Consider the following 24,849-nt stretch of genomic DNA (forward strand, 5'->3'; position numbering starts at 1 on the left):
CATCCTGTAGTCACCTTAGATCATGTGAAAGAGACTTGTGTTCGTTAAGTGGGAGTTTACGCACCATGCAGGTAAGGATTATATATATAGGCACGCAAAGATAATGTTATTATTTTATAATCAGAAAATTCTGGGGTTTTTTTTTTTGTAAAAAATTTGCAACTAGTTGTTGATGCTTTGAGAATATTTGTTTTATTCTATCGTCAGTTCGTCACTTAGCAACTTCGCTTAGGAAGTAAAGCTTCAGTACATGAAATGATATTTTCTCATGTAGACACAGTGTTATCTGTTCCCCTTCTCCTTTGAAGTCCAAAATGATTTCCATCTCACTAAACCACCACAGGGTGGGTGGGGTACACTACTACCTAGTGCAATTTCGTTTTTTTTTGTTTAATCTGTTGTTTGTAAGCAATATGGTTAGTGGCGGACCTAATGTTATATTTTATCGAGATCAACATAGTCCAAATAATTTTTTGATTAAAGTCAAATGAACATAAGATAAGAAAATAGGAAACAAATCGTATGCATAATTTTACAAGTCTAAAGCCTATACGCAAAACTATATCATGGTTGGTTATTTCTAAATTATTTAGTTAATACGAACTTAGAAAAATATAAATGGGGACAGTGTCTAAAATATTTCGTTAAACAGAAAAAACTCATAAATTCAATATATTTGTCAACATTCGACATCATAACTTCCATATTGATATTTTTCTGGTTGTTATATCAATCATTATGTCTACAAAATAGTGAGATACATTTTCTCATCAACAGTCTAAGTTTGTTGCAATCATTTATTTCTTCTAAAAATCTTTCATATATTCATATTTACTGTACACACGAATGTATATTTATATTTCATTAGCTTTCGCAAGTCACGTGCTCAGCAAAGGTAAGCACGTGTTGCTCTCAGGTTCTCAACAAGGAGCCTTTTAGAGCACTGCCATCTGTTTAGAATTTTAAAGGAGCTTCTCAACAATATAAAATCAATATTTTACAGAATTTAATACTAAAATTAATTTTTCAAATTTCTAGAAAATAATTAAATTATTGAGAGAGAGACAAGTGTATACGACCTGATTTTTGTTCTTTATTTTCTGTTTAGTTTTGCAGATGCTCTTATGTTCCTATGTAATTTTGATATAAATTGTAGAAAACCTTCTTTACCGCTATGCTACATTGTAATTGACATGCCATTCAAAATATATGAATATATTTTAGTATACGAGGGTGACGTTTATATATTGGGGATGATGTTAGTATACAATGTAATTAGGAGTGTAAAATTTAAATAATGAATTGAAATAAAATGAAAACAGAGAATTAAACCAAGTTTTTTAGTTAGAATAAAACAAGCTAAAAATGTTATCATCACAAAATTATCGTACAAAATTATCGTAGTTAATGGCATATTGAATAGTTGATGGATTTAACAATTCTATGTGTATATATAATTTATAAAATTATTATAATATAAAAAAAAAAGAAAATTATGGACAATGAATCATCTTTCACCTTTGTGCTCAACAGTATTGGACCACGTAAAAAACAGTAACGTATCAATTAGATAGTTAATTCGATAACGTTAACGATGTATTATTTGTCAAAAAAATAAAAATAATAAAGTATTTGCAGGCCAGCATATGGATAAATTATACATCCATCGGAAATATAAGGAGATGACGTAGATAAATCCACGTGGAGACAGACGTGAGCGACGTGGCAAGATACATATCAGAGAGGGGAGAAGTTTTTGATGCACGGAAGCTGTCGTTCTTTTAACAATTTGGTGCAAGTCGACATTGTGGCACTCACTAGACCACCTTTTCTCCAAAGTTGATTTTATCATCCTTTTTCGTAAGAAAATAACTTTAGCTTTTTCTCAACCATTATTGCGATTGTTATTTAATATAAATCTATAATCGAACTTTAACATTTACCAAAAAAAATATCGTTGTATATATTTAATTGAAATTTCATCTTAGGTACGTAGTACTGTAAAGTCTCCAAACATTCCGGGATTTATGGCTCTACAACCATGTGTACCATATAGAGTTTTGGTCTTCTCATGAATGAACCAATGCATTGTTGCGTAATGGTTTACACTGTTGTTGAGTTACCATTCAAATTTAGATACTAGGTACGTATGTTGTTGGATTAAAAACAAAAACAAGGAACGGTTCTCTTTTGACAGTTACTAGTACTTAACACAACAATTCTATTTATAGATAATAGTATCCATACGTTGGAAACTAAGAAACTTAATTATATTTCTATCAATTTTTCAAATTGCTCCGTTTGTAATTATTTACGTTCACATTTTCTCCGTACTTTCTGCTTCACCTAATATTTTTTAGAGCTAGTTTTATTTTTTAAATAAAAATATCGTTTTTTTTTCGTTTTTCTTTTCTTTCTTCATGACTAGAGAACACAGATATCCAACAAAAACAAGCCTTCCAAATTAGCCAAATAGATTGCAAACGGCATTTACAAACAATCTAGGTATGAATGAGAAATTGTTTGTCTACTCCTTGGATATTGAGGACCATCGGTTTAAGGGTAAACCAAAGTATGCATCAATTGCGAAACATGGCTCACTGAAGAGCATTTGCCTCTGTATCATCAAGCGTTGAAGCAACTCCCGGTAATGCTTTTTTTTCTCCAAACCATTTGGTCTCATCCAATCCATATCCTAAAACCCAGCCAAAATGTATAACACACCTCTGAAAATAGGCATATCTCTGCAAATGTTTCTTATATTAAATTTAATTTCCAAATACAAAGACATAAATCCCCCAAAGTAGGTCAATGAAGCAAACAAGTTGTTCAAAAAATGGTCCCAAAGTATAGAACACTTTTAATTTTTGTTTTGTTTTTTTTTCACGAACGCTCTTAATTAGGATTAAGAAATAGTTTAAATAATTCAATACTAAATTACTTTTACGACTACATAACATATCTCTTTGATTTAATTATAATAATCCATAATTAAGAAGCCACAAGTGTTTAGATGCATCCGTTGTAGTATACGACACTTGTTACATATAGTGAACACGTGGTTTGCTATTCATGAAAATTGCCACATGATATATACCTACACGACGAGTGGACACACTAATTACTTGTATTGTATGTATCTTCTTCGTGATATACCCTGATTTTTTATAATTATTTTTGATATAGTAATTTTTTTTTTGTCGTTTTGATATAGTAATTTATATACCATGAATTGAATGAACTTAAGTTTGTTTGAGCTTTCATTGAAAGAAATATTTGATAAAAAATGGATCTAAGATAACACCAAATAGAAAAGAAAACCTCGAAAATTGGAAAAAGGGAAAGGAAAGAAAACAAATTAATACATAAAATGACATGTATATAGAAGAAAAATTCAGTACGCCAAATATAAAATGAAAGGAAGATAACTTTAACTGTTACTTCATTTTCATATCAGTATCAGGATGAATTCAATCTAGTAGATAGCAAAGCTAACCGATAGATGGTCCAATTTTATAGTGAATTACATACTGCATGGCGTTGCACTACTTCGCATATTATTATACAAATTTAATATCTTTTTAGTATTTACGTCATCCACTATCTTTTTAACTAATTACAATGGCGTTGACATACTAGAAGAAAAGAAAAAAAACTAAAGGGCTAAGAGACATGAAGCACATGATAAACTTATTAGTGTTTAATTATATATAAAAACATAACAATTTTTGCTAATGTTATACATATATTGCTTATGCTAAAAAAAACAAATATCTGCTGGAGTGTTGGATTTCAGTTTTGTGTACGCAATAAACAGTTATAGAAAAGAAAAACGTTCTGTATTTCTGACGTTTCGTCGTTAATTGGATTTTTTTTATAAAAAAAATCCATATTGTTTCAAGTAGAATGTCAAATTCATTTATTTAAGTATAGTTGATAAAATCAAGTAACACAAAAATGATAGATTTGATTCGTATGAAAATTCGAGAATATATAATTTGAAGAAACAGAAAAAGTATTGCAAAGAAAGAAAAAAAGATAGTGGAATTCAAGTAGTATTTTATATTGTATGCATACACACATAGTAAACAAACACGTCCACCCATCTATAAACTGTATCTATATAATGCATACATGTATGTGTGAAGACAAAGATATAAAAACTCCAAATATGGTAGTTAATCCCTGACCATTAATATAAGGTTTCACATACCCAAAATTTTATAACCTTATAAATACGAAATAAATCGCAGAAATCATCAACAATCACCTTAATCTCTACTCTCCTACATACAAATAACCAAATCTCTCTCTCTCTCTCTCTCTCTCTCTCTCTCTCTCTGTCTCTCTCTCCACAGACAGTAACACACATAAAGACAGACTCTAATGGATTTAGAACAGAAGACAAGAGGACTTGGCAAGTCATGTGCTCTTCTCATAGGTAAATAACATTTCTTGTTTGTTTCAAAAATTCAAACTTTACTGAAACTAAATATTGATTTTTTTTATATATATAATGCTTTTGTGTAGATGACAAAAAAAAAATGCTTTGTGTATAGTGATTGCGGGAATGGAGAGATATGCATTCAAAGGAGTGGCATCAAACTTAGTGACATATTTAACAGATGTTGTGAAGATGAGTAATTCAAGAGCAGCCAAAACAGTCAACACTTGGGCTGGTTTCACTTCTATGTTGCCTCTCTTCTCTGCTCCTTTGGCTGATGCGTATTGGGACAGATTCTTCACTATCCTCGTTTCTTCTTCTGTGTACTTTGTGGTAAGAATCTCTTACACTAAAACAATATCTATGTACATATTTGTGTAAGGATATGTTGAACACTGATGCAGTGTATAAATGATTTATGTTTTGTTGTTGTTAAAGAGTGTATAAATGTTAAAACTCTCTTCCACCGTAAAAAATGCGGTATAGGCAATAAGATTTAGGTATTGGGTCATCTTCCGATTTTTTGGGGGTTTTATCCAATTTTGAAACTGTGTTGTTAATCAACTTGATTATATGTTGATAGTGTCTCATATATGTCTATATGTATATATGCTTCATCAGCCATGAAGTGACCAAATGATGACGGGCTTTAAGTAGGACTAGAAAAGAATGGTTTAAACGGTCTGAGTTAAAAAGAACTTAGGTGTCCGATTTAAAGAAGTGACTAGATGTACCAAGTAGTGTTTGGGAAAAAGGGTTTAGACTATCTGAAATAGGAAAAAATTAGATATTGGGTCATCGTCCGCTTGGAGTTTTCTTTAACCACTAATGGTGTAAATATACCGGTAATATATGTAGTGTCTCCCTTTCACAATTGGGTTCATAATGGAAATTCCATTATAATGTTGATAGTGCTCATAATGGGTCTTATCGGATCATATTGGCAAAAAGCTAGCTTAGTGGAAAATTAGAATTTTTCTTTTTGTTACATATCTAATTATTATCTCTATTATTATTATAAAGGGACTAGTGGGATTGACATGGACGGCATTTGCTGGGTCACGTTCAGCTACGAAGACGATCTCTACTTATTTTCTCTACTCTTCACTATGTCTCGTCTCAATCGGGTTAGGCGTCTTAAACCCTTCTCTTCAAGCCTTTGGTGCGGACCAGCTTGACCACGAGCTCGATAAGGATTCCGAGTCCGAGCTTCCCTCGGGTGATCAAAAGGACGTTAAAGCTACCAGAAAGACTCAATTTTTCCAATGGTGGTACTTTGGTGTCTGCACCGGAAGCCTTATGGGTGTCACAGTGATGGCTTATATCCAAGACACTTTTGGTTGGGTCCTCGGTTTCGCCATACCCGGAATCGCGATGTTCCTGTTGATCTTGTTGTTCTTGTCTGGTTGCGGAATCTATGTTTATGGTCCTGTTGCCCGTTTGAAGACGAAAACAACCGCTACACCTTTCGAGAAGATCCTCAAATTCATCAAAGGGAGAGCAGTGAAAAAGCAGAGAAGCAAGTATACACTTGCAGATGAGGAAGATCTGGATGCTATGGAGCTAGAGTAAGTCCTAAAAAACTGCGGTATTTCACGAAGTCATTTCAAAAGTTCTTTTAGTGACTTACGAAGTTACGATGATGACCCGTTCTTGCTCTCTGTTTCTTGTTTATGTAGGCTACAAGAGAGGCCTCTCTGTAAATGTGATGACACTGAGGCCGAAGACATTGAGACTACTTCAACAACCGCCAAGAAATTGGTTGATGAAAGTTCAAAAACGGTTTTCTCTGGACTTGATAACGTCAAGTTAGTGCTTCACCTTTTGCCCATATGGACGATGCTTCTCATGTTTGCGGTTATCTTCCAGCAACCAGCGACCTTTTTCACCAAACAAGGCATGACTATGAAGCGAAACATCGGGTCCAGCTTCAAAATCCCTCCCGCCACCCTGCAAAGCACGATTACGTTGTCGATAATCCTTCTTATGCCGTTGTACGACAAGATCTTGATCCCTATCACCAAAAGAATCAAGAACAACGGTAAAGGTATCTCCGTGATGGAGAGGATGGGAGTTGGAATGTTCCTATCGATCATTGCCATTGTTATTGCGGCAATAGTCGAAAGGAAAAGACTAGACATAAGCCAAAAGGTGAAGGCTTTACCTGATTATGATCCAGAAACCGTCCCACTGAGCATCTTCTGGCTGCTACCTCAATATATCCTCTTGGGAATCTCGGATATTTTCACAGTCGTTGGGATGCAAGAGTTCTTCTACAGCGAGGTTCCGGTTAGAATGAGAACAATGGGATTCGCTCTCTACACTAGTGTCTTTGGTGTTGGAAGCTTTGTGAGCGCCGCACTGATCTCAATCGTGGAGGCTTACTCGAGCTCAACAGGTGAACGCCAGAACTGGTTTGCAGATGATATGTCGGAAGCTCGGCTTGACAAATACTACTGGCTCCTTGCTCTTACAAGTACACTAAGCTTTGTGGTATACATAGTTCTATGCAAGTATTTCAAGAGTAGTAGTGATCAAGGCGGTGAAGAAGAAGAGAAAGCCCCTAAATGAGAGAAGAACACTTTCGATTTCTTTGTCGCAGTCGACTTAAACTAACCGTTGGCCACAAGATTCCAGGAATGATCTAACTTGTAGTAGCTTAAGAACTAACTAGCAAACCGTAAGGAGGAAGACAAATTTTCTCTACGAGATTTATTCATAAGAAAAATTTCTTCTGTTACATATGCAAAAATTCAACATTTATTGTTTCGTGTATTTGGTTACATATCAGCATCAATCCTCCCATCGACCAACAACATTTCTATAAACAAAAAAACAAAATTAATCGACAGAATCGAAACCAAAAAGAAAAAGTCCAAAACTTTGACTTATACCTTTAAGTGTGTGGGCTGATTCCATTAAGACCAGCTTCTTTCGCTACGCTGCTAGCTTCTCGAATCTCGTCTTCTTCATCAGAATCGAGAGTGAAAGTACTCAAGTTCTCCATCTCAGCACCGAGAGGCCGATATTTTGAGTGATCTTCACGAAGATAACCTTTCTTGTTTGCAACAACGGAGAACAAACCAGTAGCTAAAGCCACCATAAGAGCCAAATGACAGTTAAACTGAAGAGTTGCTATTGCTTTTGCTCGGTGATAATCGCTGTGTCCTTTGCACTTGATCGTGAAATTGCCTCTGCTCTTCTCGTGAAGTGTGCAATTATTAGTGATAAACTCGGTGAAAAACGATAGACCCATTTGCAGAAACCATGTCCCTTGCAGAATCAGACCGATCCCGCGACCTAATTTCGCGAATCGACGAGTATTTGCGTCGGGTTTCAGCTCAAAAATCGTGGAGAAGACGCAGATCGCAATGGGTACGAGCATGAGGTCGTAGTAGCGATTCTCGATTCCAGATATATCCTTCTTTTGCAGGTAGAACATCAAGAACTCCTCGATGAAGCCAAAGAGAAGCACCAAACTCGTAATCGAAGACGGAAGAGCAACAAACACTGCGTTTTTAGAGTTGACCAGATAGGTCAGAATGGCGTACACCAGGAATAAAACTGCGACCGCAAGGATCTGTAACTGGAGCATCGACCCGACCCGATCTCGGGATCCGATTGAGCTGAAGAAGGAAAATATCGAGTTGGCAATAAAGAGAGACGAAAGCAAAGCTACGGGGATGGAAGACGACCCAACAGATTTGGGTGGAGACGGTGTGATCTGAGCCATAGGGGAAGAAGGATCAGTACCAGAAGATGGATTCGGATCCAGGTTCGATGAGTCGAGTGACTCCCACGCGCCGATGACGGCAAACGCGCCGCCGGCGACGGCGTAACTTAGGATACCCATGACTTCGGTTCTCAGAAATTGACAATCTTCTTCGATCCACGCGAACCAGGCTTTACTTGTTTCGAGGAAATTTGGAATTTTTCGCCATTGAAGCTTAACAGAAACGTCGACTACCTCCTGGTACACCGGAATGACCTGACCAGAATAACCAAAATCGAGATAGGCTGGTGGCCCAATAAATCATTAAAGGCCCATTGGGTCTTCATGTAAGTCCATATATTATTAAACATGTACACACGTGACAATCACGTGCCAATGGATATGCTGCGAAGCTCATATGCTGCATATAGTAGCTCAATCCCCGCGAGTGTGCTGGCTGGTTAGCTAGCTTCGACTGTGGGTGGAGAAATGTTGCTTCCTCCTCTGTATTATCAGCAGCAACCATTGATAGTACCTCCCAGAACCTTACCCGATCGAGTTTTCCCGCCCTTCCTGGTTCCTAAAACCCTGATTTCGCGATGCCATGTTCGTCGAGCGAACTCCGTCGTCCGTAGCTCTGCCTCGGACCGAAAGACTCTTCCCCAATCCGCCATCCAGAGAATCGCTGATAAGCTCCGTAGCCTTGGGTTCGCGGAAGAGAAACATGACACGAAAACCACGGGAGAAGAATCTGGTAACAATTCCCCCGGAGAGATATTCGTTCCGTTGCCTAACCAGCTTCCGATTCACCGGGTCGGGCACACGATTGACACAAGCTGGAGCACGCCCAGTTACCCGGTTCCGAAGCCCGGGTCGGGTACTGCCATCTCCAGGTACCATGAGTTGAAGAGAGTGTGGAAGAAGGAAAAGAAGGTAGAGAGGAAGAATGAGGAGAAGGTCCCGTCGTTGGCGGAATTGACATTGCCGCCGGCGGAGCTGAGGCGCTTGAGGTCGGCTGGGATTAGGTTGACGAAGAAGCTTAAGATTGGCAAGGCCGGGATTACCGAAGGAATCGTGAATGGGATTCACGAGAGATGGAGGACAACCGAGGTTGTGAAGATTTTCTGCGAGGATATTTCCAGGATGAACATGAAACGAACCCATGACGTCTTGGAGGTTCGTAAACGTTTTACCGCCTTTCTTTGTTCGATTTCTCTGTGTTTCGATATCAGGAATTTGACATATTACACTAAAATGTTTAGATTGATTTTGCGGAAGCTTAGGCCTCCAGTGTGTAAGATCTGGCTCTTGACTCAAAGTTCAATCGAAATCTACTAAATTATGCCAAAGAACAGCACATTCATACTAAAAATTCATTAGGATGGTAAGACTTATGTAGACTGATGGTGGTTCATATTTCTCGTGGTTGATTTCGCAGACCAAAACTGGAGGCCTAGTCATTTGGAGATCTGGAAGCAAAATTTTGTTGTATAGAGGGGTAAATTATCAGTACCCTTATTTCGTATCTGATCAGGATTTGGCACATGATTCTTCTGTGGAAACTGCTTCAGGGGCATCATCTATGATTCAGGGAGTGGTTGATAGTAGAGATAAACAGAGTACTGCACAATCTTCACCCACGAGTATTTCTAATAAAATGATTAAACCCTTGTTAATGCAAGGCGTTGGTTCTCCGGATAAGGTTCGGTTTCAGCTACCCGGGGAAGTACAGCTAGTAGAAGAAGCAGACCGCTTGCTGGAAGGATTGGGTCCAAGATTCACTGACTGGTGGGCATATGATCCCCTTCCAGTAGATGCTGATCTTCTGCCAGCCATAGTACCTGAGTACAGAAGACCATTTCGTCTTCTCCCATATGGCCTGAGTCCAAAACTAACCGATGATGAAATGACCACTTTAAGGAGACTTGGTAGACCACTCCCTTGTCATTTCGCTTTAGGTAAGCTTGTTTTCACCTGATTATATCTTCTTTTAGACACTGAAGATTGTTGACTTATTCTGGCTTACCTTTCCACTCGCCTTTCCAGGTAGAAATAGGAATTTGCAAGGACTAGCTGTTGCAATTGTCAAGCTTTGGGAGAAATGTGAGGTTGTCAAGATAGCTGTGAAGAGAGGAGTGCAGAACACAAATAGCGAGCTGATGGCCGAAGAGCTAAAGGTTGCTGGTTTACTTTAAATGATCAAAGTATCAAACTGTTTGTGGCTTTGTTTGCCAACAATAGGAAATTATGCCCTTTGGAGCCCCATATAGCTGAAGATATCTACTGATGAGACGGATATATATGTCTGTTGCAGTGGTTGACTGGAGGGACCCTGATATCTCGGGATAAAGATTTCATTGTCTTGTACAGAGGAAAGGATTTCCTACCATCTGCAGTTTCTTCTGCAATAGAAGAGAGGAGAAGGCAAACAATGATCATGGAGAAATCAAGCGTGCACGGTAATAAGCTGACTAAAAACGAAAAGGAAATACAACCTCAGGCTCCTACAGACGACATTGAACCAGCAGCTGAGTATAAGAAGGATCATGTACAAACCCATCAAATGAAACCAAGACAGCGGAAATCTCCTGAGGCTAGTCTTGAGAGAACTAGCATCAAGTTGTCCATGGTATGCCCTAACAGACGTGTTATACTTGAATCCATTGGGTTTGCAGGATCTTTTTAGTTGTCAATGATTAGTTTTCTCCTTAGGCGTTAGAAAAGAAAGCAAATGCAGAAAAAATTCTGGCGGAGCTGGAGAATAGAGAGAGTCCTCAGCAGTCTGACATCGACAAGGAGGGTATCACTGATGACGAAAAATATATGCTACGGAAAATTGGCTTGAAAATGAAGCCTTTCCTTTTACTCGGTAAGTAACTGGTATTCCTCTTTTTCCACTAGTCTATTCCCTCTTTCATGTAAATATGTGTGTTAAATGAGTAACTGTCATGGACTCATCTCGTTGACATGGTATGTGTTAATCTGTCCCGTTCTGACATATCTTGTTGTGCTCTCAAGGTAGACGAGGCGTCTTTGATGGAACAATAGAGAACATGCATCTTCACTGGAAATATAGGGAACTTGTGAAGATTATTTGTAATGAAAAGAGCATTGAATCTGCTCGCGAAGTAGCAGAAATCTTGGAAGCAGAAAGTGGTGGCATACTAGTTGCTGTGGAGATGGTGAGTAAGGGCTATGCAATTATTGTGTATCGTGGCAAGAATTATGAGCGTCCTCCATGCCTACGACCTCAAACACTTCTCAGTAAGAGAGAGGCATTGAAGCGATCTGTGGAGGCACAACGTCGAAAGGTAAGAAAAAATCGTAAACGAATCCTTGACCTGACAAAATTGTATATGAAGCTCTATAAAAAGATCTTATCTGGTAACTTCAAACTGATTTTGTGAATTCGTCACATGCATTTTTAATTATTTTTTCTGCTCGAACTACTGCAGTCACTAAAGCTGCATGTGCTGAAACTTTCCGACAACATTGAAGAATTGAACCGTCAATTGGTAAGTCATATGTGTTGCTCAGCTTGATTTGCTTGAACAATCCTCGAATATGGTCGTAACATATGAAATACTGGTTGAGGGGCAGGTCAAGGACAGTGCGACCAACGCAACGTGGTCAGATGGGGAATCAAGTAACAGAATGGTAATTATTTACAGTTTTAGTAAACTCATGTCAGTTTTTGATGCTATACCTATGTTTTTGTGATTTTCTCAGTTCTCCATGTTGTTGTAGTTCCAAGAAGAAACAGCAAATCAGCAAATTGAACTCGGAAATTCCTCTGACCCAAGAGTTCTTTCCTCTGGTGAAGAGAGCTGTGAGGTAAGATGCTTAGCTCCTACTCTTGCAATCTAATGCATGAATATTAATATGCCATGTAGCTTGGCATCTACCAAAAAGCTAGCATCAAGTAAATTTGAACTTTAATAGAATCTTCGGATTACTGAAATATGAGCCTGAATTCTGAGACGGCGGTGGTGAATATTTTCTAAGGATGACAGCAGTCATGAGGATCGAGAAGATGAATCTGGATCTGGCTCTTCACAAAGACATGGTAACTCTCTCGATTCAACTGCAGTACTTGGAGAAACCGGTTCTGCCGAGGCTTCTTCGTTTCATGATAGATCCATGGTAATGTCTAGGAATTCTTCTCTTTCCTCTTTGGCTCTATAAGTGCGATATTAAATTAGTTACCTTTTTCTTTGTTTTTTTTTGGGAATTTAGCCGCGCAACAGCTTCCTGAATGCTGAGCGGAAGGTACCAACTGGACAAGAACTGGGATTCTCAACTGGAAGTGGCTCACGAATCTCAGCTCTGACAGAAAGCAAAAGCGAAAAGGATGGATTGGTCGCAGATCTGTCCAATAGAGAAAGGCTCATTCTGAGAAAACAAGCCCTTAAGATGAAGAAGCGCCCACCCTTTGCAGTAGGTGAGTTATACTATCTTCTATACTCGTTACTGCTAAGAGAAGCACTTGATTTCATATCTTAAATCCAATACTTTCTCAGTCATCTCTTATACATAAATTCAATGGTATAATCAATTTTATAGTGTAGACTCACGTGGAACGTTATAGTTACAGTTATTGAGAATGGCACTAACAGTTTTCAAATTTTCGATTTTGTAGGAAGAAGTAATGTTGTAACCGGTTTAGCGAAAACACTGAAGATCCATTTTGAGAGAAACCCTCTTGCAATCGTAAACGTCAAAGGGAGAGCCAAGGGAACATCTGTCCAAGAAGTGATCGCAAAGCTCAAGGTCGATTTATATAACACTCTAGAACTTAGAAGCCGTAACCAGTAGTACTTGAACCGTTTTTAAAAAGAAATTAAATCTGCAGGAAGAAACAGGAGCACTTCTGGTGTCGCAGGAGCCAAGTAAAGTGATACTTTACAGAGGTTGGGGAGCAGAAGAAGAAATGAAAAGCTTCTACCCAAACAACAATGTTAAAAACTCCATCAATCTAACATCACATTCAAAAAGGTTTGTTAAAGATCCTCCTCCTGTGTCTCCTGCACTGATTCAAGCCATAAAGCTTGAATGTGGATTGCTATAACGTTTTTTTTTATATATTATCTATATAGTTTCTCTTTTAATTTTAACATTATATTGACTAAGTTCATCAGCTAAATAATTTCAGATGAAGCCGTAATTGTAGATTTAACATTTTTTAAGTTTTCGAAAAAGACCCTCATGGAGGTCCAAGAAGCTTAATTCTATAAACTAAAAACGTTCATGGCCCAAGCAAACAACAACAAAGATTTTTCCACTACTGGCTATTAGTACAAGTGTCCAATCAATAAAAGCGCACACTTTTCACCTTGTATTATTTTCGTTTTTCTTTTCTCAGACGACAAAATGTTTGAATGTGTATTTTAATCTATCAAAACTTGAAAAAAGAAATATTGAAAGAAAGAAGGAAAAAATAAATGAAAACAAAACTTTGAAATTCGTAGAGCAAATGATATTATATAATTTCCTGGACTTAGCTAAGATTTGATGTGCTACATTATGATGTCATAAAAGTTTCCCCACCTGATTTCTCATTCTCTCTAGCAATCAGAGGGTTTTGAGAGAAGGGGAGGTTGAGAGCGGCTTAACTCGGATGGTTCTGGTGTAGAGGTTTGTGAGCGCAAAGAGTAAAAGCACAAAGACCACTTGAGCACTTACAATCCCAAAATGGCTTATACTATTCCCTATTTCCATCCAGCTTCCTGTGTTTCTCACCTGAAATTATTTATTTTCAATCAAAATTATAAAAAAATATATGTCAAGTGAAGCTTTTGACATTATTACAACTCTTTATAAATCTCTATTCCTGCTTCAGCAAGAATATTATGCACCAAATAATGCAGCTCGATGCTAAAAAAGCAAATGCTTTGATGCTATTTGATGCTATGAATCTTTTGGGTCGTGTGTTACTTACCAGGAAGAAGAAATGTATCGTCATTATGTCTGAAAACAAGATCACAAGGAAGTAACATCCAAGTCTTGGCACTCTCACTAATTTCGTTATTGCACTGAACGCACATCTAGTAGTTAAAGGAAAAGAGAAAGAATGTTAAAAAGAAAACAGAGAGTATAGTTTTTATAGTGATGATTACTGAGTTTGGATAAGCATTTATACTCACATGACAAGCATGAACGGTATGAAGAGCTTGAATATAAGAAGAGCTGCCATCAGAAAGGGCTGTAGAGATGCAAAGGTTCACATAAGACTCACACAATGTAAAAACAAAAAAAAGGAGATGATGAGATTCTTCTTTTGTTTTTTTTTTTTTTTTGTAAAAAAAAAATGTGTAGATGTTTCATATACTCACGCTGAAGACTGTGATGAACCGATATACAGATGATATCTCAAAACTCGCTATACTCGCAAAATTCCCAGTTCCGAAGAAAGTGACATTGAATAAAACCATCTACAGAACACAAGCCAAAACCAAATTAATATACCTGCTATTTTGTTCAAATGCAACAGAGCTCTTAACCTCGCATCGTCAGAGGACCGAGGAAAGAGAGAAAATGACTTACAAAAATCAAAGGAATCCGCACATCAGATAGCTGCAAGTATCTCTCGTCGCTTCCGATTGTGACATGTTCCTCTGTGTTTTGTTCTAATATAGATGAATCTTTCGCTTTGCTAGAATAACGACAAGCGTTCTCAAACAATATCCATGCCATAAGTACGACGGCAAGAGCACTGTAAAAGACAGCTTCATACCTGCAAACAAATCCTGAAAACATGAGAACACAACAATAATCCATATACCAACACCAGTGAACTCTCATTCATAGCCACGTCTTGTAAAGAGGCATACCCAATAGACAGAAGAAGGAATGGAGGCGCAAAACCAAGAAATATTGAACTTAATCGTGAAAGGATGCCATTTCCTGAAAACAACGGAAGAACCATTGAAGAACCTGCAAAGACAGAAGACGGTCAGGAAAAACGGTAACTTAGACACAAAGAAACACATTATGCAAACAGAACAGAGGTCTGAGGATATACCGGCAACTAACCAGTTTATGAACTGGTGTGACGAATGTAGTTCTTGATTCTGTGTTCGGTGCTTTGTCGACAGAAACACCATCACCGACGAAACTCCAACCAAAAGAATCTATTTCCATTTACACCATGAATAGGTGATCTATTATACTTAAAAACCAAAATCTTAAGTTTTAAAAGTAGAAATGGTTTATACCTGTATGCAATATAGCATGGAGCACATCGGCTTCCTGCTTTCATGAAAAGTGATACTCTGCCAAAATTTGTTCCCTTCTGCATGTGTGTCTAGCCACTTCGCAGCGAGGCTTACTACTATGATGATAGCTCCACTTATAACTCTGCAACCAACAGATAATGCCAACATTAAACAGTGACGATTTTACAAAGTAGAAATTGACGCTTGAGAACAAATATGCTTATAATGCAGTGTTCAACATATTTTTTTTTTTTTTTTAAATTCCAGTGAATGGTAGTGAAGCCTTCTTTTAGATGAGTTGAAATTTACCAGATCTTCTAAGTAATAAATTGTGTTTCTGTATCATGTTAACCACAAAACACAGGAAAATAATCGGAGGAAACCTCACACAAGGGGGAGAGAAGGGACTTACACTAGGTTATTATTATCAGGAATTTCAGCTGGCATCAGAGTGAAGACAGACAGGAACCAACAAGAAATACAGACAAAAAATGGTATCCCAGATCTCCATGGAATTGAAACGTGCAGCAAAATTGAAGCCACAAAACCTGCTATCAAGAAAAACCAAGTGTAAAGCTTTCTCTCAGTGAAGCTATGAACCTGCAAGAGGTTGAAAGAAGAAACGATCAGGGGAATTTAAGTCTCCGACTCAGAAAAAGATGACCATTCAATTACACATACCAATAATTCCACAACGACAACTGATACAGCTGCAGCGAATAGAAGTTTGATGAAGTAGCCAGCCTTCCTCTCCCTCAGATATCTCCACAACCCTCTTAATAACCGATGTTCGCTAAAAATCTGTGTCCATAGAAATACCGTCATTCCAATATATGCATGGTAAAGAGGGGGAGAGTGCTCCACCAGATTTAGCACAGAGAGAATTGCCATAAGTAGACACCCTGATAAATAGACCTGTGTCAGAATAACTAAATTACATGAGATAGGCGAAAATTTCACATAAAAGGTACAGAAGCTTATCTATAACAAAGAAATCATGCTTAACCAAGTAAACAGGAGAACAACTAAAAAGAAGAGTAACGATTGTCAAAGTGAAGATTGACTTATATATGCATTACTTTTCCAGAGTCTTTTTTCTGCACAGATAACTGTCCTTTTCTGGACAAATCTCCTGAGAGTGAACTATAACATTGCAGGACATGCAGGGCAAGTACGATCATCCATCCAGAGTATCCAAGGGTAATAACAGTCATCAGCATTAGCCAGTCATACGTTTGGAAATAATGAAGGCCTTCTAATGACAAGTTTCTGAGGTCCACAGCCAATTTCATTGCAGCTTCATAACGTTTGGAAGAAATTAACTCATCAATCTGACTCAGCGATGAGGAATGGTCGACCAACGGCTTGAATGGCTTGAAAAACAAGGAATTTGACCTTTTTATATCTGATTTTGTCAAGGAGACCATACCCAAGACAAAAAAGGCATAAATAATGCTAAGAAACGAAATCCAAACACAGTAAAAGAAGTTGATTGAACTATGAATATAACTAACAATATTTTTCTACCAGTATAAAAATATTGTACCATAGCATAAACATGTCAAAAGCTCGAAAGCAGAGAGCGGTTCGGATATTTAATCCCAGCTCCCCAAGCAACTAATGGAGTATCAGTATTTGTAGGATGCCCATCTCCATGACTTCCTATACGTAAAAACAGGTGCATTTAGCGTCATTATTATTTTTCTTTTTGGGGGTCAACATAGCATCATCACCATCATTAGCTCAAAATGAAACAAAGAAAATTAAATGGAAGGTGCAGTGAAAACCTAATCAGACAGCTACGAGAAAATTAGGGATCATTCCATGGCAACTTGAGAAAACAACTGATAAACAAAGATCTTACTCCATAGCAGTATACTCTACTAAAACCGGCTCCCAAATCGTAGTAGCCTAAACACCCATTAAACCCTAGAGGAGTGTTAAGTAATGAAAAGATTCAACATAAAAGGAAAGACACACGCAATGCAAAAGCAGACCTTTGTCGCTCATCCCATGATCAGCAGTAAAGATGTAAGAAGTGCGATTGTCTCTGTAGTAATCCTCCAAGAGATGGTAGACCCTTTCAGCTATCTTATCAACAACTTTGACATTGTTGAGATAGATCGATGAGTATGGCCGATGTGCATGACCATTGGAATCGCAACCAAGAAGGTGAAGGAATACAACAAGTTTGTCCTGGTGGAGCAGCTCTTTCAACTTTGGATCTGCGTGAGACCTATTCAGAAGGCTCTCAAATTGATCAAAAGACCACTCGTCCAAAAAGGAGGCATCTACACCAAGAGACGAGCAATAAGGCACAGTCAAACGGATTTCCAAATACTTGATACATAGTTGATATCGCCTACGAGGCTACATTTTCAAACTAGAAAACGAACCTGTTGCAAAGTCTTCATACTCGTGCGGATAAGAATTCCAAGTGCTATGAGGTAATGCACTGCAGAATATAGGGATAATATCCGGACTCCCATAAGCAAATGTATGCCTGCTCCGGTTAAAAACAGAATCAAATTCAACAGGATTAGCTTTCCATCCTGCAAAAAACACAGTAATTATTTTTACAAAAAAAAAAAAAAAAAAAAAAACTCTACAGAGACCAGAGCTGAAAAATCTAGAGAGTAACAAGAATCATAAATTACAGACTGGGAAAGAAGAAGAAGAGAACCTTTTGTGACAGCACTAGGATCTTCATAGAATCCAGCAATAATAGCAACATGCCCAGGTCTAGATTCTGTGGGAGGACGAGCATGAGACACTCCCCAACGCCCCTGATTCTTGATTACATTCCTCAAGAAGGGTGCTCTGTATTTGCCGTCCACGTCCGGCTCGAAGAACTTGTCAGCTCGTAGTCCATCCGCTGATAATGTCCACCAGAAATGTATCCATATAATCAAATAAACTCTAAAAAATTCTACTAAAAGCAGCGGCAGTGATGAGGAGAATACGTACAGATGAGAAGAACAAGTCGCTTCGCCGGCGGCTCAGAGAATCTCGGAGGCACAGGATCCATCCCGTGGACTATCGGCGTCTTGAAGTAAATGTCGAATATACTTAACATGTAAACGGCGTGGAGAGCTACGCCGAGAACCACGAGCCACGTTTCTCGCCTCTTTAGCCATCTTCGTCTACTCGCGACGGCGTCGGCCGTTGCTCGATTCTGATCCGAACCTCCTCCTACTCCCAAGATCCCGTCGCTCCTCATAGATCTTCCGAGTTCACACACTCACAGTCTAAACCTTTTTTCCTGGATTTGCTTAAATCTCAAACTTCTTCAACTTTTTCACTGTTCAATCTCATTTGTGAGTTGTAAGTTGTAACTAAAGCCCAAAGATTAGGAATTCAGATTTACATTACTATGGTTTCGAGGGATTAAACATTTGATGAGAAATGAATAACAAAAATTATTAGAAAACCAATGAGTTTCTTTGCTCTCAATTTTATTACAACCCCAATAGAAGATATGAATACAATACAGAGAGAGAAATTACAGAGAAAAAGTAGAGAATACATAACAACAATTTATAATATGAGATTGAGTCTCTGAAATCCAGAAACCACACGAGAGAGAAACAGAGCAAAAACTCAAAAAAAACGACTTGCGACCTTTTTCACCATCTTATAAACCCGGCGGATTTTTTTTTACTCGATTATAAATCTCATCAGTTCTTCACTGTGGTCACATGCTTGAGAAGCATTTCCACAACATCTTTGGAAATCCTCGATGCTTCGTTCTTCAACTGTTCGATCTTTGCATCAGTCTCTTGCTCCAGCCTCTTCACATTGGCACCCGAGTCTCCACTAGTCTGTTTTCACAGGTATGATTATTAGTAAAAAGGACACTGCTTTTTTTAGATTGTCTGAGAAAAGTATCTTCTTTTTTTTTTTTGAAAGGGATGGTTTTTCTACCTCCTCAAGTTTCCTCTGGAAGTCTTGCTCTGTTTTAGCTTTGTATTCGGCAATCTCTTTCTCAGCCTCTTCCTTGGCTTGCTTCAGTCTTGCCATCTTTGCTGCAACACCAAGAACAATTAAGAAATGAATCTCAAAACATGTAATGGATCTCTATGCATTATCCTCCATCTGCTGTAAATTCAATACCGTTTATTTTTACAATAAGAATGTAGGCAACCAAAGATCTCTGTAGGGGGGAAATGATGAAATTGACAAGTTGATGAAAACTTAGCCGGATCAGACATTCTGTGTTTATGTATGATTTCAGATTGTAAGCATATGACGCAGTATTAAAACTTAATAATAGTTACCGCTCCTTGCAGCGTTGACAATGTGTTGAGCTTCTTGTTCAGCAGCAAGCAACTGCTGGATCCCACCTTGACCTCTGCTGGATTCCATGCTTTATCCCACAAAACCTAACATAAGAAAATAATCTTTTAGAAAAACAATTTTTTCGATTGAAAACCCAAACTTCACAAATTCAAACTTTCGTAAAGTCGAAACATTTTACAGAAGCTGCTAGATGAGTAACCAGAAAAGCTACACATGATCACTAATTGGGGTGATCATAGCGATTATGAGTATTACTAAGTACTAAAAATAGTCCTTAGCACAACAGGTTCGGAGAGACATGATTTACCCGTAATTCAAAGCAGATCTGCTAAATCTAGCAATCCATGACTCGGCATCAAAACAAGTGGAGAATCGATTTAAAAACAGAACAAAACAGATCTGAGGGCGCATACGAGTAATGAGGATCGAAGATCGATGAAGTCAGAAAAAAAATCGATGTCGAATTTTAAATACTCTTTCTAAAGAAAAACCAACTCTTAACGCATTACTAGCAACGATTTGAATCCCTTATAGAGTTATACTACTAGTCTCGGAATATCCGGAAGTAGATAGAAGAAGGCGATACATTTTGACTTCCGATTGAAAATCCGATCGAACTCATTGAAAGAGGAGAAGGAAGAGAGAAAACGCGCATACCTTTGGCTTGTTCCGACGAGGAGAGATAGGAGACCAGAGAGAAGAGAGAAGAGAGGTACAATCGGAGAGATGATCTGATAACACGTCTCTTACTTGTATTTGACTAATAACAAGAGTCGTAGGCCCACATTAAAGCCCATTTATGGTTTATATTTAGATTGAGGCCCACGTATACTAAACATTTTATTAATTAATTTAGTAATAAGATCATTGGTCTCTCTCTCTCTTTGAGAGTTTTAGTTGAGTCTGAGGAAGCTCTCTCATACATTCCTCTTTGGTGGCTCACAACAAATATTCCTGACACTCTGGTGTGGTGGTGAGACAAACCCTAAGCATCCACGTTTTCTTTGATGCTTTTTTGAAATACGAATCACAGGGATTTGATGTCGATGGATAATCGCGGCGGATTCAGCTACATGGGTCGCAATTTCAGCGATTTGAGTGTCAACGATGACTCCTCTGCTTTCAGCGATTGCAACAGCGACAGATCCGGCGAGTTCCCCACCGCTTCCTCCGAGAGCCGACGCCTCCTCCTCTCCTGTACCTCTGACAATTCCGACGATCTCATCGGCCATCTCGTCGCGCATCTCGACTCCTCCTTTTCCATCGACGAGCAGAAGCAAGCTGCCATGGAGATCAGGCTCCTATCCAAGAACAAACCTGAGAATCGGATCAAAATCGCCAAAGCCGGGGCGATTAAGCCCCTGATTTCTCTCATCTCCTCCTCCGATCTTCAGCTCCAGGAGTACGGAGTCACCGCCGTCCTCAATCTCTCCCTCTGCGATGAGAACAAGGAGCTGATTGCTTCTTCCGGTGCGATCAAGCCGCTCGTCAGGGCTTTGAAAATGGGAACGCCTACGGCTAAAGAGAACGCCGCCTGCGCTCTGCTCCGGTTATCGCAGCTCGACGACAACAAAGTCGCGATCGGGAGATCGGGAGCGATCCCTCACCTTGTCAACCTTCTGGAAACCGGAGGGTTCAGAGCGAAGAAGGACGCGTCGACGGCTCTCTACTCGCTGTGCTCAGCTAAAGAGAACAAAATCAGAGCCGTGGAATCGGGAATCATGAAGCCGCTGGTGGAGCTGATGGCGGATTTCGGATCCAACATGGTGGATAAATCGGCGTTCGTGATGAGTCTGCTAATGTCGGTGCCGGAATCTAAGCCGGCGCTAGTGGAGGAAGGAGGGGTTCCGGTGCTGGTGGAGATCGTCGAGGCAGGAACGCAGAGACAGAGAGAGATGGCTGTGTCGATACTGTTGCATCTCTGCGAAGAGAGCGTTGTGTATCGAACCATGGTCGCTCGAGAAGGAGCGATTCCTCCGCTTGTGGCGCTTTCCCAGGCAGGAACCAGTCGAGCTAAGCAAAAGGCGGAGGCTTTGATTGAGCTTCTAAGACAACCAAGATCCGTTAGCAACGGTGGAAGATCGTCGGAATTGTGAGAGCTTTAGAATTTTTCTTTTTCTCTCTTTTTTTACTGTCATTGCCAAAGATATACAAACGACTAGAAAAGGAAGAAAGAAACCAAAAAAAAAAAAAACTGTAAATAGTTTGTGTAGTAAATGTAGAAAAGTAGTTTGTTTTCCCTCTGTGATATATGTCTTCTTGGATTTGGCTTTTTCTGTTATTCAGTTGATAAATTTCGGTTTGGATTGGCTGTAACAGTTTCATTTCGTTACTAATTTACCCTCCCATGTCTATAATCGCTAACTAGTTAGGTTTTTCTAATAGATAATAAAAGCATTCTTTCTTAATTGGAAAATTATTTAACATAGGGTAACTCAACCAATATCGTATGGCGAGATAATTTTCCTGAACAAATTTAGGATTTAAAACTTCTGGGTCGAATTAAGATCATAGATAGTTTCATTTATGACCAAATTCGTTTGCTTCAACTTCGTTTTTCCTTGTCTTCTAGCTCGCAAGAAATCCATGTGTATCTTGCTTGAATTTTGGTTTGGTTTCAACAATTTCACATAATGACTACTTTACCCTTAGTGTAGTGTGTCGGCTTTGAATAAATGAGAGGACATAACAAGGGAACATTAATATTCCGAAGAAGATAAAAACATTATCATTTGGAAAATCATTGAACAGAATTTAAGAGGAAGAGAAGAGAAACATTAGACATGTTCTTAGGAATCCAACAGGCTGGGGACAGAGCAAGAGACAGAAATGAAAATGTTCACGTTTATAGCAAACACTTACTCCTATAAAAGACACGATCCGAGAAACAAGAAAACAGGAGGAATATTACTATTTTCTACGTCTATAGTAATCTCCTCTTCTAGCCGCCTGCAATCTCTTTCGTTTGACCCTCTGGATACGCATCGAGTAAAGAAAAGAAAAAAAAATACACAAAACCTTGTTTGCTTAAGATCCACTTAAAAACCAAATAAAAGAAACTATAATCCATATTCTTTTTGAGATCACAAACTAACTCACCTGCGAGATGGATCGCATAGTTAGCTTGAGTATCAGCATCAGAATTGAACTCCTACAAACCAGACAGCTAAACGATTAATTTTCATCTTCACATCGAATGATCCAAAACTTTCCAAACCCAAAGAAATTCGGTTCAAATTCCCAGTAAAACTCTGGAAAGAAGAACCAACAACATGATCGGACATCATGAGATTGTTACGCAAACCAACCATTGAGTGGATTAAACAAAAGGGTTTGGTGGCTTACCCTGTCAACGTGTTGAATATGGAATGATTTAAACTGCCTCTTAAGCTCCTTGGCCTGTTTGCAAAGCTCAGCCATTTTCGGGTGTTTGGTTTTCCATGCATCTTGAACCTGTTGCCAAACATTGTAGATACTAACACAGATGACTGGAACAAAACAAAACAAAAAAAGAAGATACGGTGAAGTCAAGTCTATCTTCACTTCACCTGCATACAGACAAGCATTGAATCTCCTTGGACGCGCACATTTCTAAACCCTTTCTCAAGAGCACACTTGAGACCAAGAATCAGAGCTCGATACTCTGCAACGTTGTTCGAGGCAGTGCCCACACCCTCACGTAAATAGAAGAGCACACTTTTATCTGAAGCACGAAGAACAGCTCCCGCACCAGCTTTTCCTGGGTTTCCTTTGGAAGCACCGTCAAACTCGATAGTAATTGAATCCTGGGGGGCAAGGATTGATATAAAAGATGCAACCAAAAAAAAACAAGCATATGACTGAAATAATTTTTTTAGGTTGTAGCTGAAATTACGTGATTGGCAGGAATAACCCGAGGAACCATGCCCTTTTCTATCTTAAGTTGCTTTTGCGGAGGACTCGCGGAAAATGACCCCGATTCATCACTTCCCTGAAAGATCGGTCAGAGACACAAGACTTTTCGTCATTTTCTTCAAGATATCATTCAATTTCATCCGCAACAGTAATGAACCATGTGTATAAGACTGATAAGATTATCTGTTTCTACCATTTCTTGCAACCTCTTAGGTTGTGAAGGTTTGTAGTTAGTCGCTCCTTGGAGAAAAGATGTTGGCTGCTGAAATGTAAAATCAAAAGTCAGAGGAGAGAATTATGGAACAATATTATCTCAACTCGAAATAATTTTCGAATACAAAAGGAAACTACGAGTATAAATGGTCCTTTGTTTATCAATCTCTCAAAAACAAAGATCAAAGATTCTGCATCTAACCTGAACAGGACAAGGAATGAGTTTCCCAAAAACATCATCTTTGACATAACTTGCGTTGATAGAAAAGAGAGCGTTCTTAATTCCAAACGACGATATCAAGTCTTCTGCTCCTTTTGGCCAACCATATCCTTTGTACACACTCATTGCAGGACCTGAAACCTGGAAGAAAAAAAAATCAAAAACCAAAATCGGGAAAACGAATCAACGACTTGAGTCAATTCACAGTGAATAATGTGAAAGAATAAATGAGAAATTACAGATGATCCAGCTTGTTCTTGGCATTCGCTCAAGCTTCGATACACACCAATGATGTCTCCTTTACGAACAATGTAAAACGCGTCTTTTTCATCCTCCATCGCGGAATCAGTGAACCGATTAACACTATGATATGCTAATATATCAACTCTTCGGTAACCAACTACACTCGAGCTAGCGAAAAATAGACAGAGATAACGAGTAAGGCTAATATAGGGGAGAGAGAGAGACGACGATGCAAATCTTCACATAAAACCTTAAAAGAACCCTAAACCCTTTCTACTCAAACGAACAAAGAAGGGGAAAAGAAACGAATCCCTAGAAAGAAATTGAACAGAAACCCAGGATTCAAACGGCCAGCGAGAATCGAGCGAGAGATGTCATCAAAATATTGGAAGATTTGCTTTTCGAATTTCAAATTTGAGACATCGTACGCATGCTTGGCCTTGAGAGTGCGATGGTATGAGCAAAACAGAAGAAGGAAGACGAATGGATGGGCTTCGGCGAGAGTAAGCCCACTAATAATAATATTAGGAAAACCACGTGTCGTTCGGTCTCACGGGAACAAACTGCTTTGCCGTTTTATATTAAGCTACTCAATATTTTCGATTTTCCC

General features: G+C 38.6%; 7 protein-coding genes across 9 annotated transcripts; 3 read left to right on the forward strand and 4 right to left on the reverse strand.

Moving 5' to 3' along the window:
• Positions 1–4,275: 4,275 nt before the first annotated feature.
• Positions 4,276–7,184, forward strand: LOC18024305 (protein NRT1/ PTR FAMILY 5.9). Of its 2 annotated transcripts, none has more exons than XM_006408430.2 (4): positions 4,276–4,441; positions 4,560–4,777; positions 5,468–6,012; positions 6,124–7,184. In XM_006408430.2, the coding sequence occupies exons 1-4, from the start codon at positions 4,387–4,389 to the stop codon at positions 7,013–7,015; spliced, it is 1,710 nt and encodes a 569-aa protein (XP_006408493.1). In that variant the 5' UTR covers positions 4,276–4,386; the 3' UTR covers positions 7,016–7,184. The 2 variants fall into 2 exon arrangements, with proteins under 2 accessions (XP_006408493.1, XP_006408492.1); XM_006408429.2 differs by having other exon boundaries at positions 4,372–4,441; positions 4,531–4,777.
• LOC18024306 lies at positions 6,785–8,415 on the reverse strand. The gene is made up of 2 exons (XM_006408431.2): positions 7,339–8,415; positions 6,785–7,265 (listed from the first exon to the last, which is right to left on the reverse strand). Exon 1 carries the CDS (start codon positions 8,295–8,297, stop codon positions 7,341–7,343), a length of 957 nt encoding a protein of 318 aa, XP_006408494.1. The 5' UTR covers positions 8,298–8,415; the 3' UTR covers positions 6,785–7,265; positions 7,339–7,340.
• A 204-nt stretch (positions 8,416–8,619) lies between these two features.
• LOC18024307 (CRM-domain containing factor CFM2, chloroplastic) lies at positions 8,620–13,313 on the forward strand. The gene is made up of 13 exons (XM_006408432.2): positions 8,620–9,332; positions 9,595–10,114; positions 10,203–10,333; positions 10,471–10,785; positions 10,869–11,025; positions 11,175–11,467; positions 11,612–11,671; positions 11,757–11,813; positions 11,904–11,990; positions 12,162–12,299; positions 12,393–12,597; positions 12,796–12,926; positions 13,009–13,313. The coding sequence occupies exons 1-13, from the start codon at positions 8,646–8,648 to the stop codon at positions 13,222–13,224; spliced, it is 2,997 nt and encodes a 998-aa protein (XP_006408495.1). The 5' UTR covers positions 8,620–8,645; the 3' UTR covers positions 13,225–13,313.
• Positions 13,314–13,617: 304 nt separating this feature from the next.
• On the reverse strand, positions 13,618–18,670 carry LOC18024308 (GPI ethanolamine phosphate transferase 1). The gene is given in 16 exon segments (XM_006408433.2): positions 13,618–13,895; positions 14,095–14,200; positions 14,300–14,358; positions 14,489–14,587; positions 14,700–14,889; positions 14,987–15,089; positions 15,178–15,286; positions 15,371–15,512; positions 15,783–15,970; positions 16,052–16,285; positions 16,450–16,886; positions 16,889–17,032; positions 17,368–17,661; positions 17,767–17,922; positions 18,054–18,245; positions 18,338–18,670. Coding segments are annotated over 16 exon segments (2,874 nt in total). The 5' UTR covers positions 18,591–18,670; the 3' UTR covers positions 13,618–13,727.
• A 106-nt stretch (positions 18,671–18,776) lies between these two features.
• Positions 18,777–20,452, reverse strand: LOC18024310 (V-type proton ATPase subunit G1). Its single transcript, XM_006408435.2, has 4 exons — positions 20,327–20,452; positions 19,648–19,752; positions 19,295–19,395; positions 18,777–19,191 (listed from the first exon to the last, which is right to left on the reverse strand). Exons 2-4 carry the CDS (start codon positions 19,733–19,735, stop codon positions 19,048–19,050), a joined length of 333 nt encoding a protein of 110 aa, XP_006408498.2. The 5' UTR covers positions 19,736–19,752; positions 20,327–20,452; the 3' UTR covers positions 18,777–19,047.
• Positions 20,453–20,570: 118 nt separating this feature from the next.
• LOC18024311 (U-box domain-containing protein 4) lies at positions 20,571–21,971 on the forward strand. The gene has a single exon (XM_006408436.2). It carries the CDS (start codon positions 20,710–20,712, stop codon positions 21,763–21,765), a length of 1,056 nt encoding a protein of 351 aa, XP_006408499.1. The 5' UTR covers positions 20,571–20,709; the 3' UTR covers positions 21,766–21,971.
• Positions 21,972–22,386: 415 nt separating this feature from the next.
• On the reverse strand, positions 22,387–24,719 carry LOC18024312. Of its 2 annotated transcripts, none has more exons than XM_006408437.2 (8): positions 24,236–24,719; positions 23,979–24,137; positions 23,757–23,822; positions 23,544–23,639; positions 23,218–23,454; positions 23,015–23,122; positions 22,769–22,820; positions 22,387–22,642 (listed from the first exon to the last, which is right to left on the reverse strand). In XM_006408437.2, the coding sequence occupies exons 1-8, from the start codon at positions 24,332–24,334 to the stop codon at positions 22,611–22,613; spliced, it is 849 nt and encodes a 282-aa protein (XP_006408500.1). In that variant the 5' UTR covers positions 24,335–24,719; the 3' UTR covers positions 22,387–22,610. The 2 variants fall into 2 exon arrangements, with proteins under 2 accessions (XP_006408500.1, XP_024015229.1); XM_024159461.1 differs by having other exon boundaries at positions 23,757–23,825.
• Between the last annotated feature and the right edge of the window lie 130 nt (positions 24,720–24,849).

This window comes from Eutrema salsugineum, unplaced genomic scaffold, assembly GCF_000478725.1.
Source record: "Eutrema salsugineum unplaced genomic scaffold, Eutsalg1_0 scaffold_13, whole genome shotgun sequence".
In the NCBI taxonomy this organism is placed as follows: Eukaryota; Viridiplantae; Streptophyta; class Magnoliopsida; order Brassicales; family Brassicaceae; genus Eutrema; species Eutrema salsugineum.

Coding starts and splice junctions, on each gene's coding strand:
- LOC18024306 (XM_006408431.2), bottom strand. CDS start 8,297: ATGGGTATCCTAAGTTACGCCGTCGCCGGCGGCGCGTTTGCCGTCATC.
- LOC18024311 (XM_006408436.2), top strand. CDS start 20,710: ATGTCGATGGATAATCGCGGCGGATTCAGCTACATGGGTCGCAATTTC.
- LOC18024305 (XM_006408430.2), top strand. CDS start 4,387: ATGGATTTAGAACAGAAGACAAGAGGACTTGGCAAGTCATGTGCTCTT. Junction 4,442..4,559: donor GTCATGTGCTCTTCTCATAG/GTAAATAACATT, acceptor CTTTGTGTATAG/TGATTGCGGGAATGGAGAGA. Junction 6,013..6,123: donor CTGGATGCTATGGAGCTAGA/GTAAGTCCTAAA, acceptor TTGTTTATGTAG/GCTACAAGAGAGGCCTCTCT.
- LOC18024312 (XM_024159461.1), bottom strand. CDS start 24,334: ATGGAGGATGAAAAAGACGCGTTTTACATTGTTCGTAAAGGAGACATC. Junction 24,138..24,235: donor AAGAACAAGCTGGATCATCT/GTAATTTCTCAT, acceptor TTTTTCTTCCAG/GTTTCAGGTCCTGCAATGAG. Junction 23,123..23,217: donor CAATGCTTGTCTGTATGCAG/GTGAAGTGAAGA, acceptor GTTTGGCAACAG/GTTCAAGATGCATGGAAAAC.
- LOC18024310 (XM_006408435.2), bottom strand. CDS start 19,735: ATGGAATCCAGCAGAGGTCAAGGTGGGATCCAGCAGTTGCTTGCTGCT. Junction 19,396..19,647: donor TGTCAACGCTGCAAGGAGCG/GTAACTATTATT, acceptor TTGGTGTTGCAG/CAAAGATGGCAAGACTGAAG. Junction 19,192..19,294: donor TCCAGAGGAAACTTGAGGAG/GTAGAAAAACCA, acceptor CTGTGAAAACAG/ACTAGTGGAGACTCGGGTGC.
- LOC18024307 (XM_006408432.2), top strand. CDS start 8,646: ATGTTGCTTCCTCCTCTGTATTATCAGCAGCAACCATTGATAGTACCT. Junction 11,672..11,756: donor AAGAATTGAACCGTCAATTG/GTAAGTCATATG, acceptor GTTGAGGGGCAG/GTCAAGGACAGTGCGACCAA. Junction 11,814..11,903: donor GGGAATCAAGTAACAGAATG/GTAATTATTTAC, acceptor ATGTTGTTGTAG/TTCCAAGAAGAAACAGCAAA.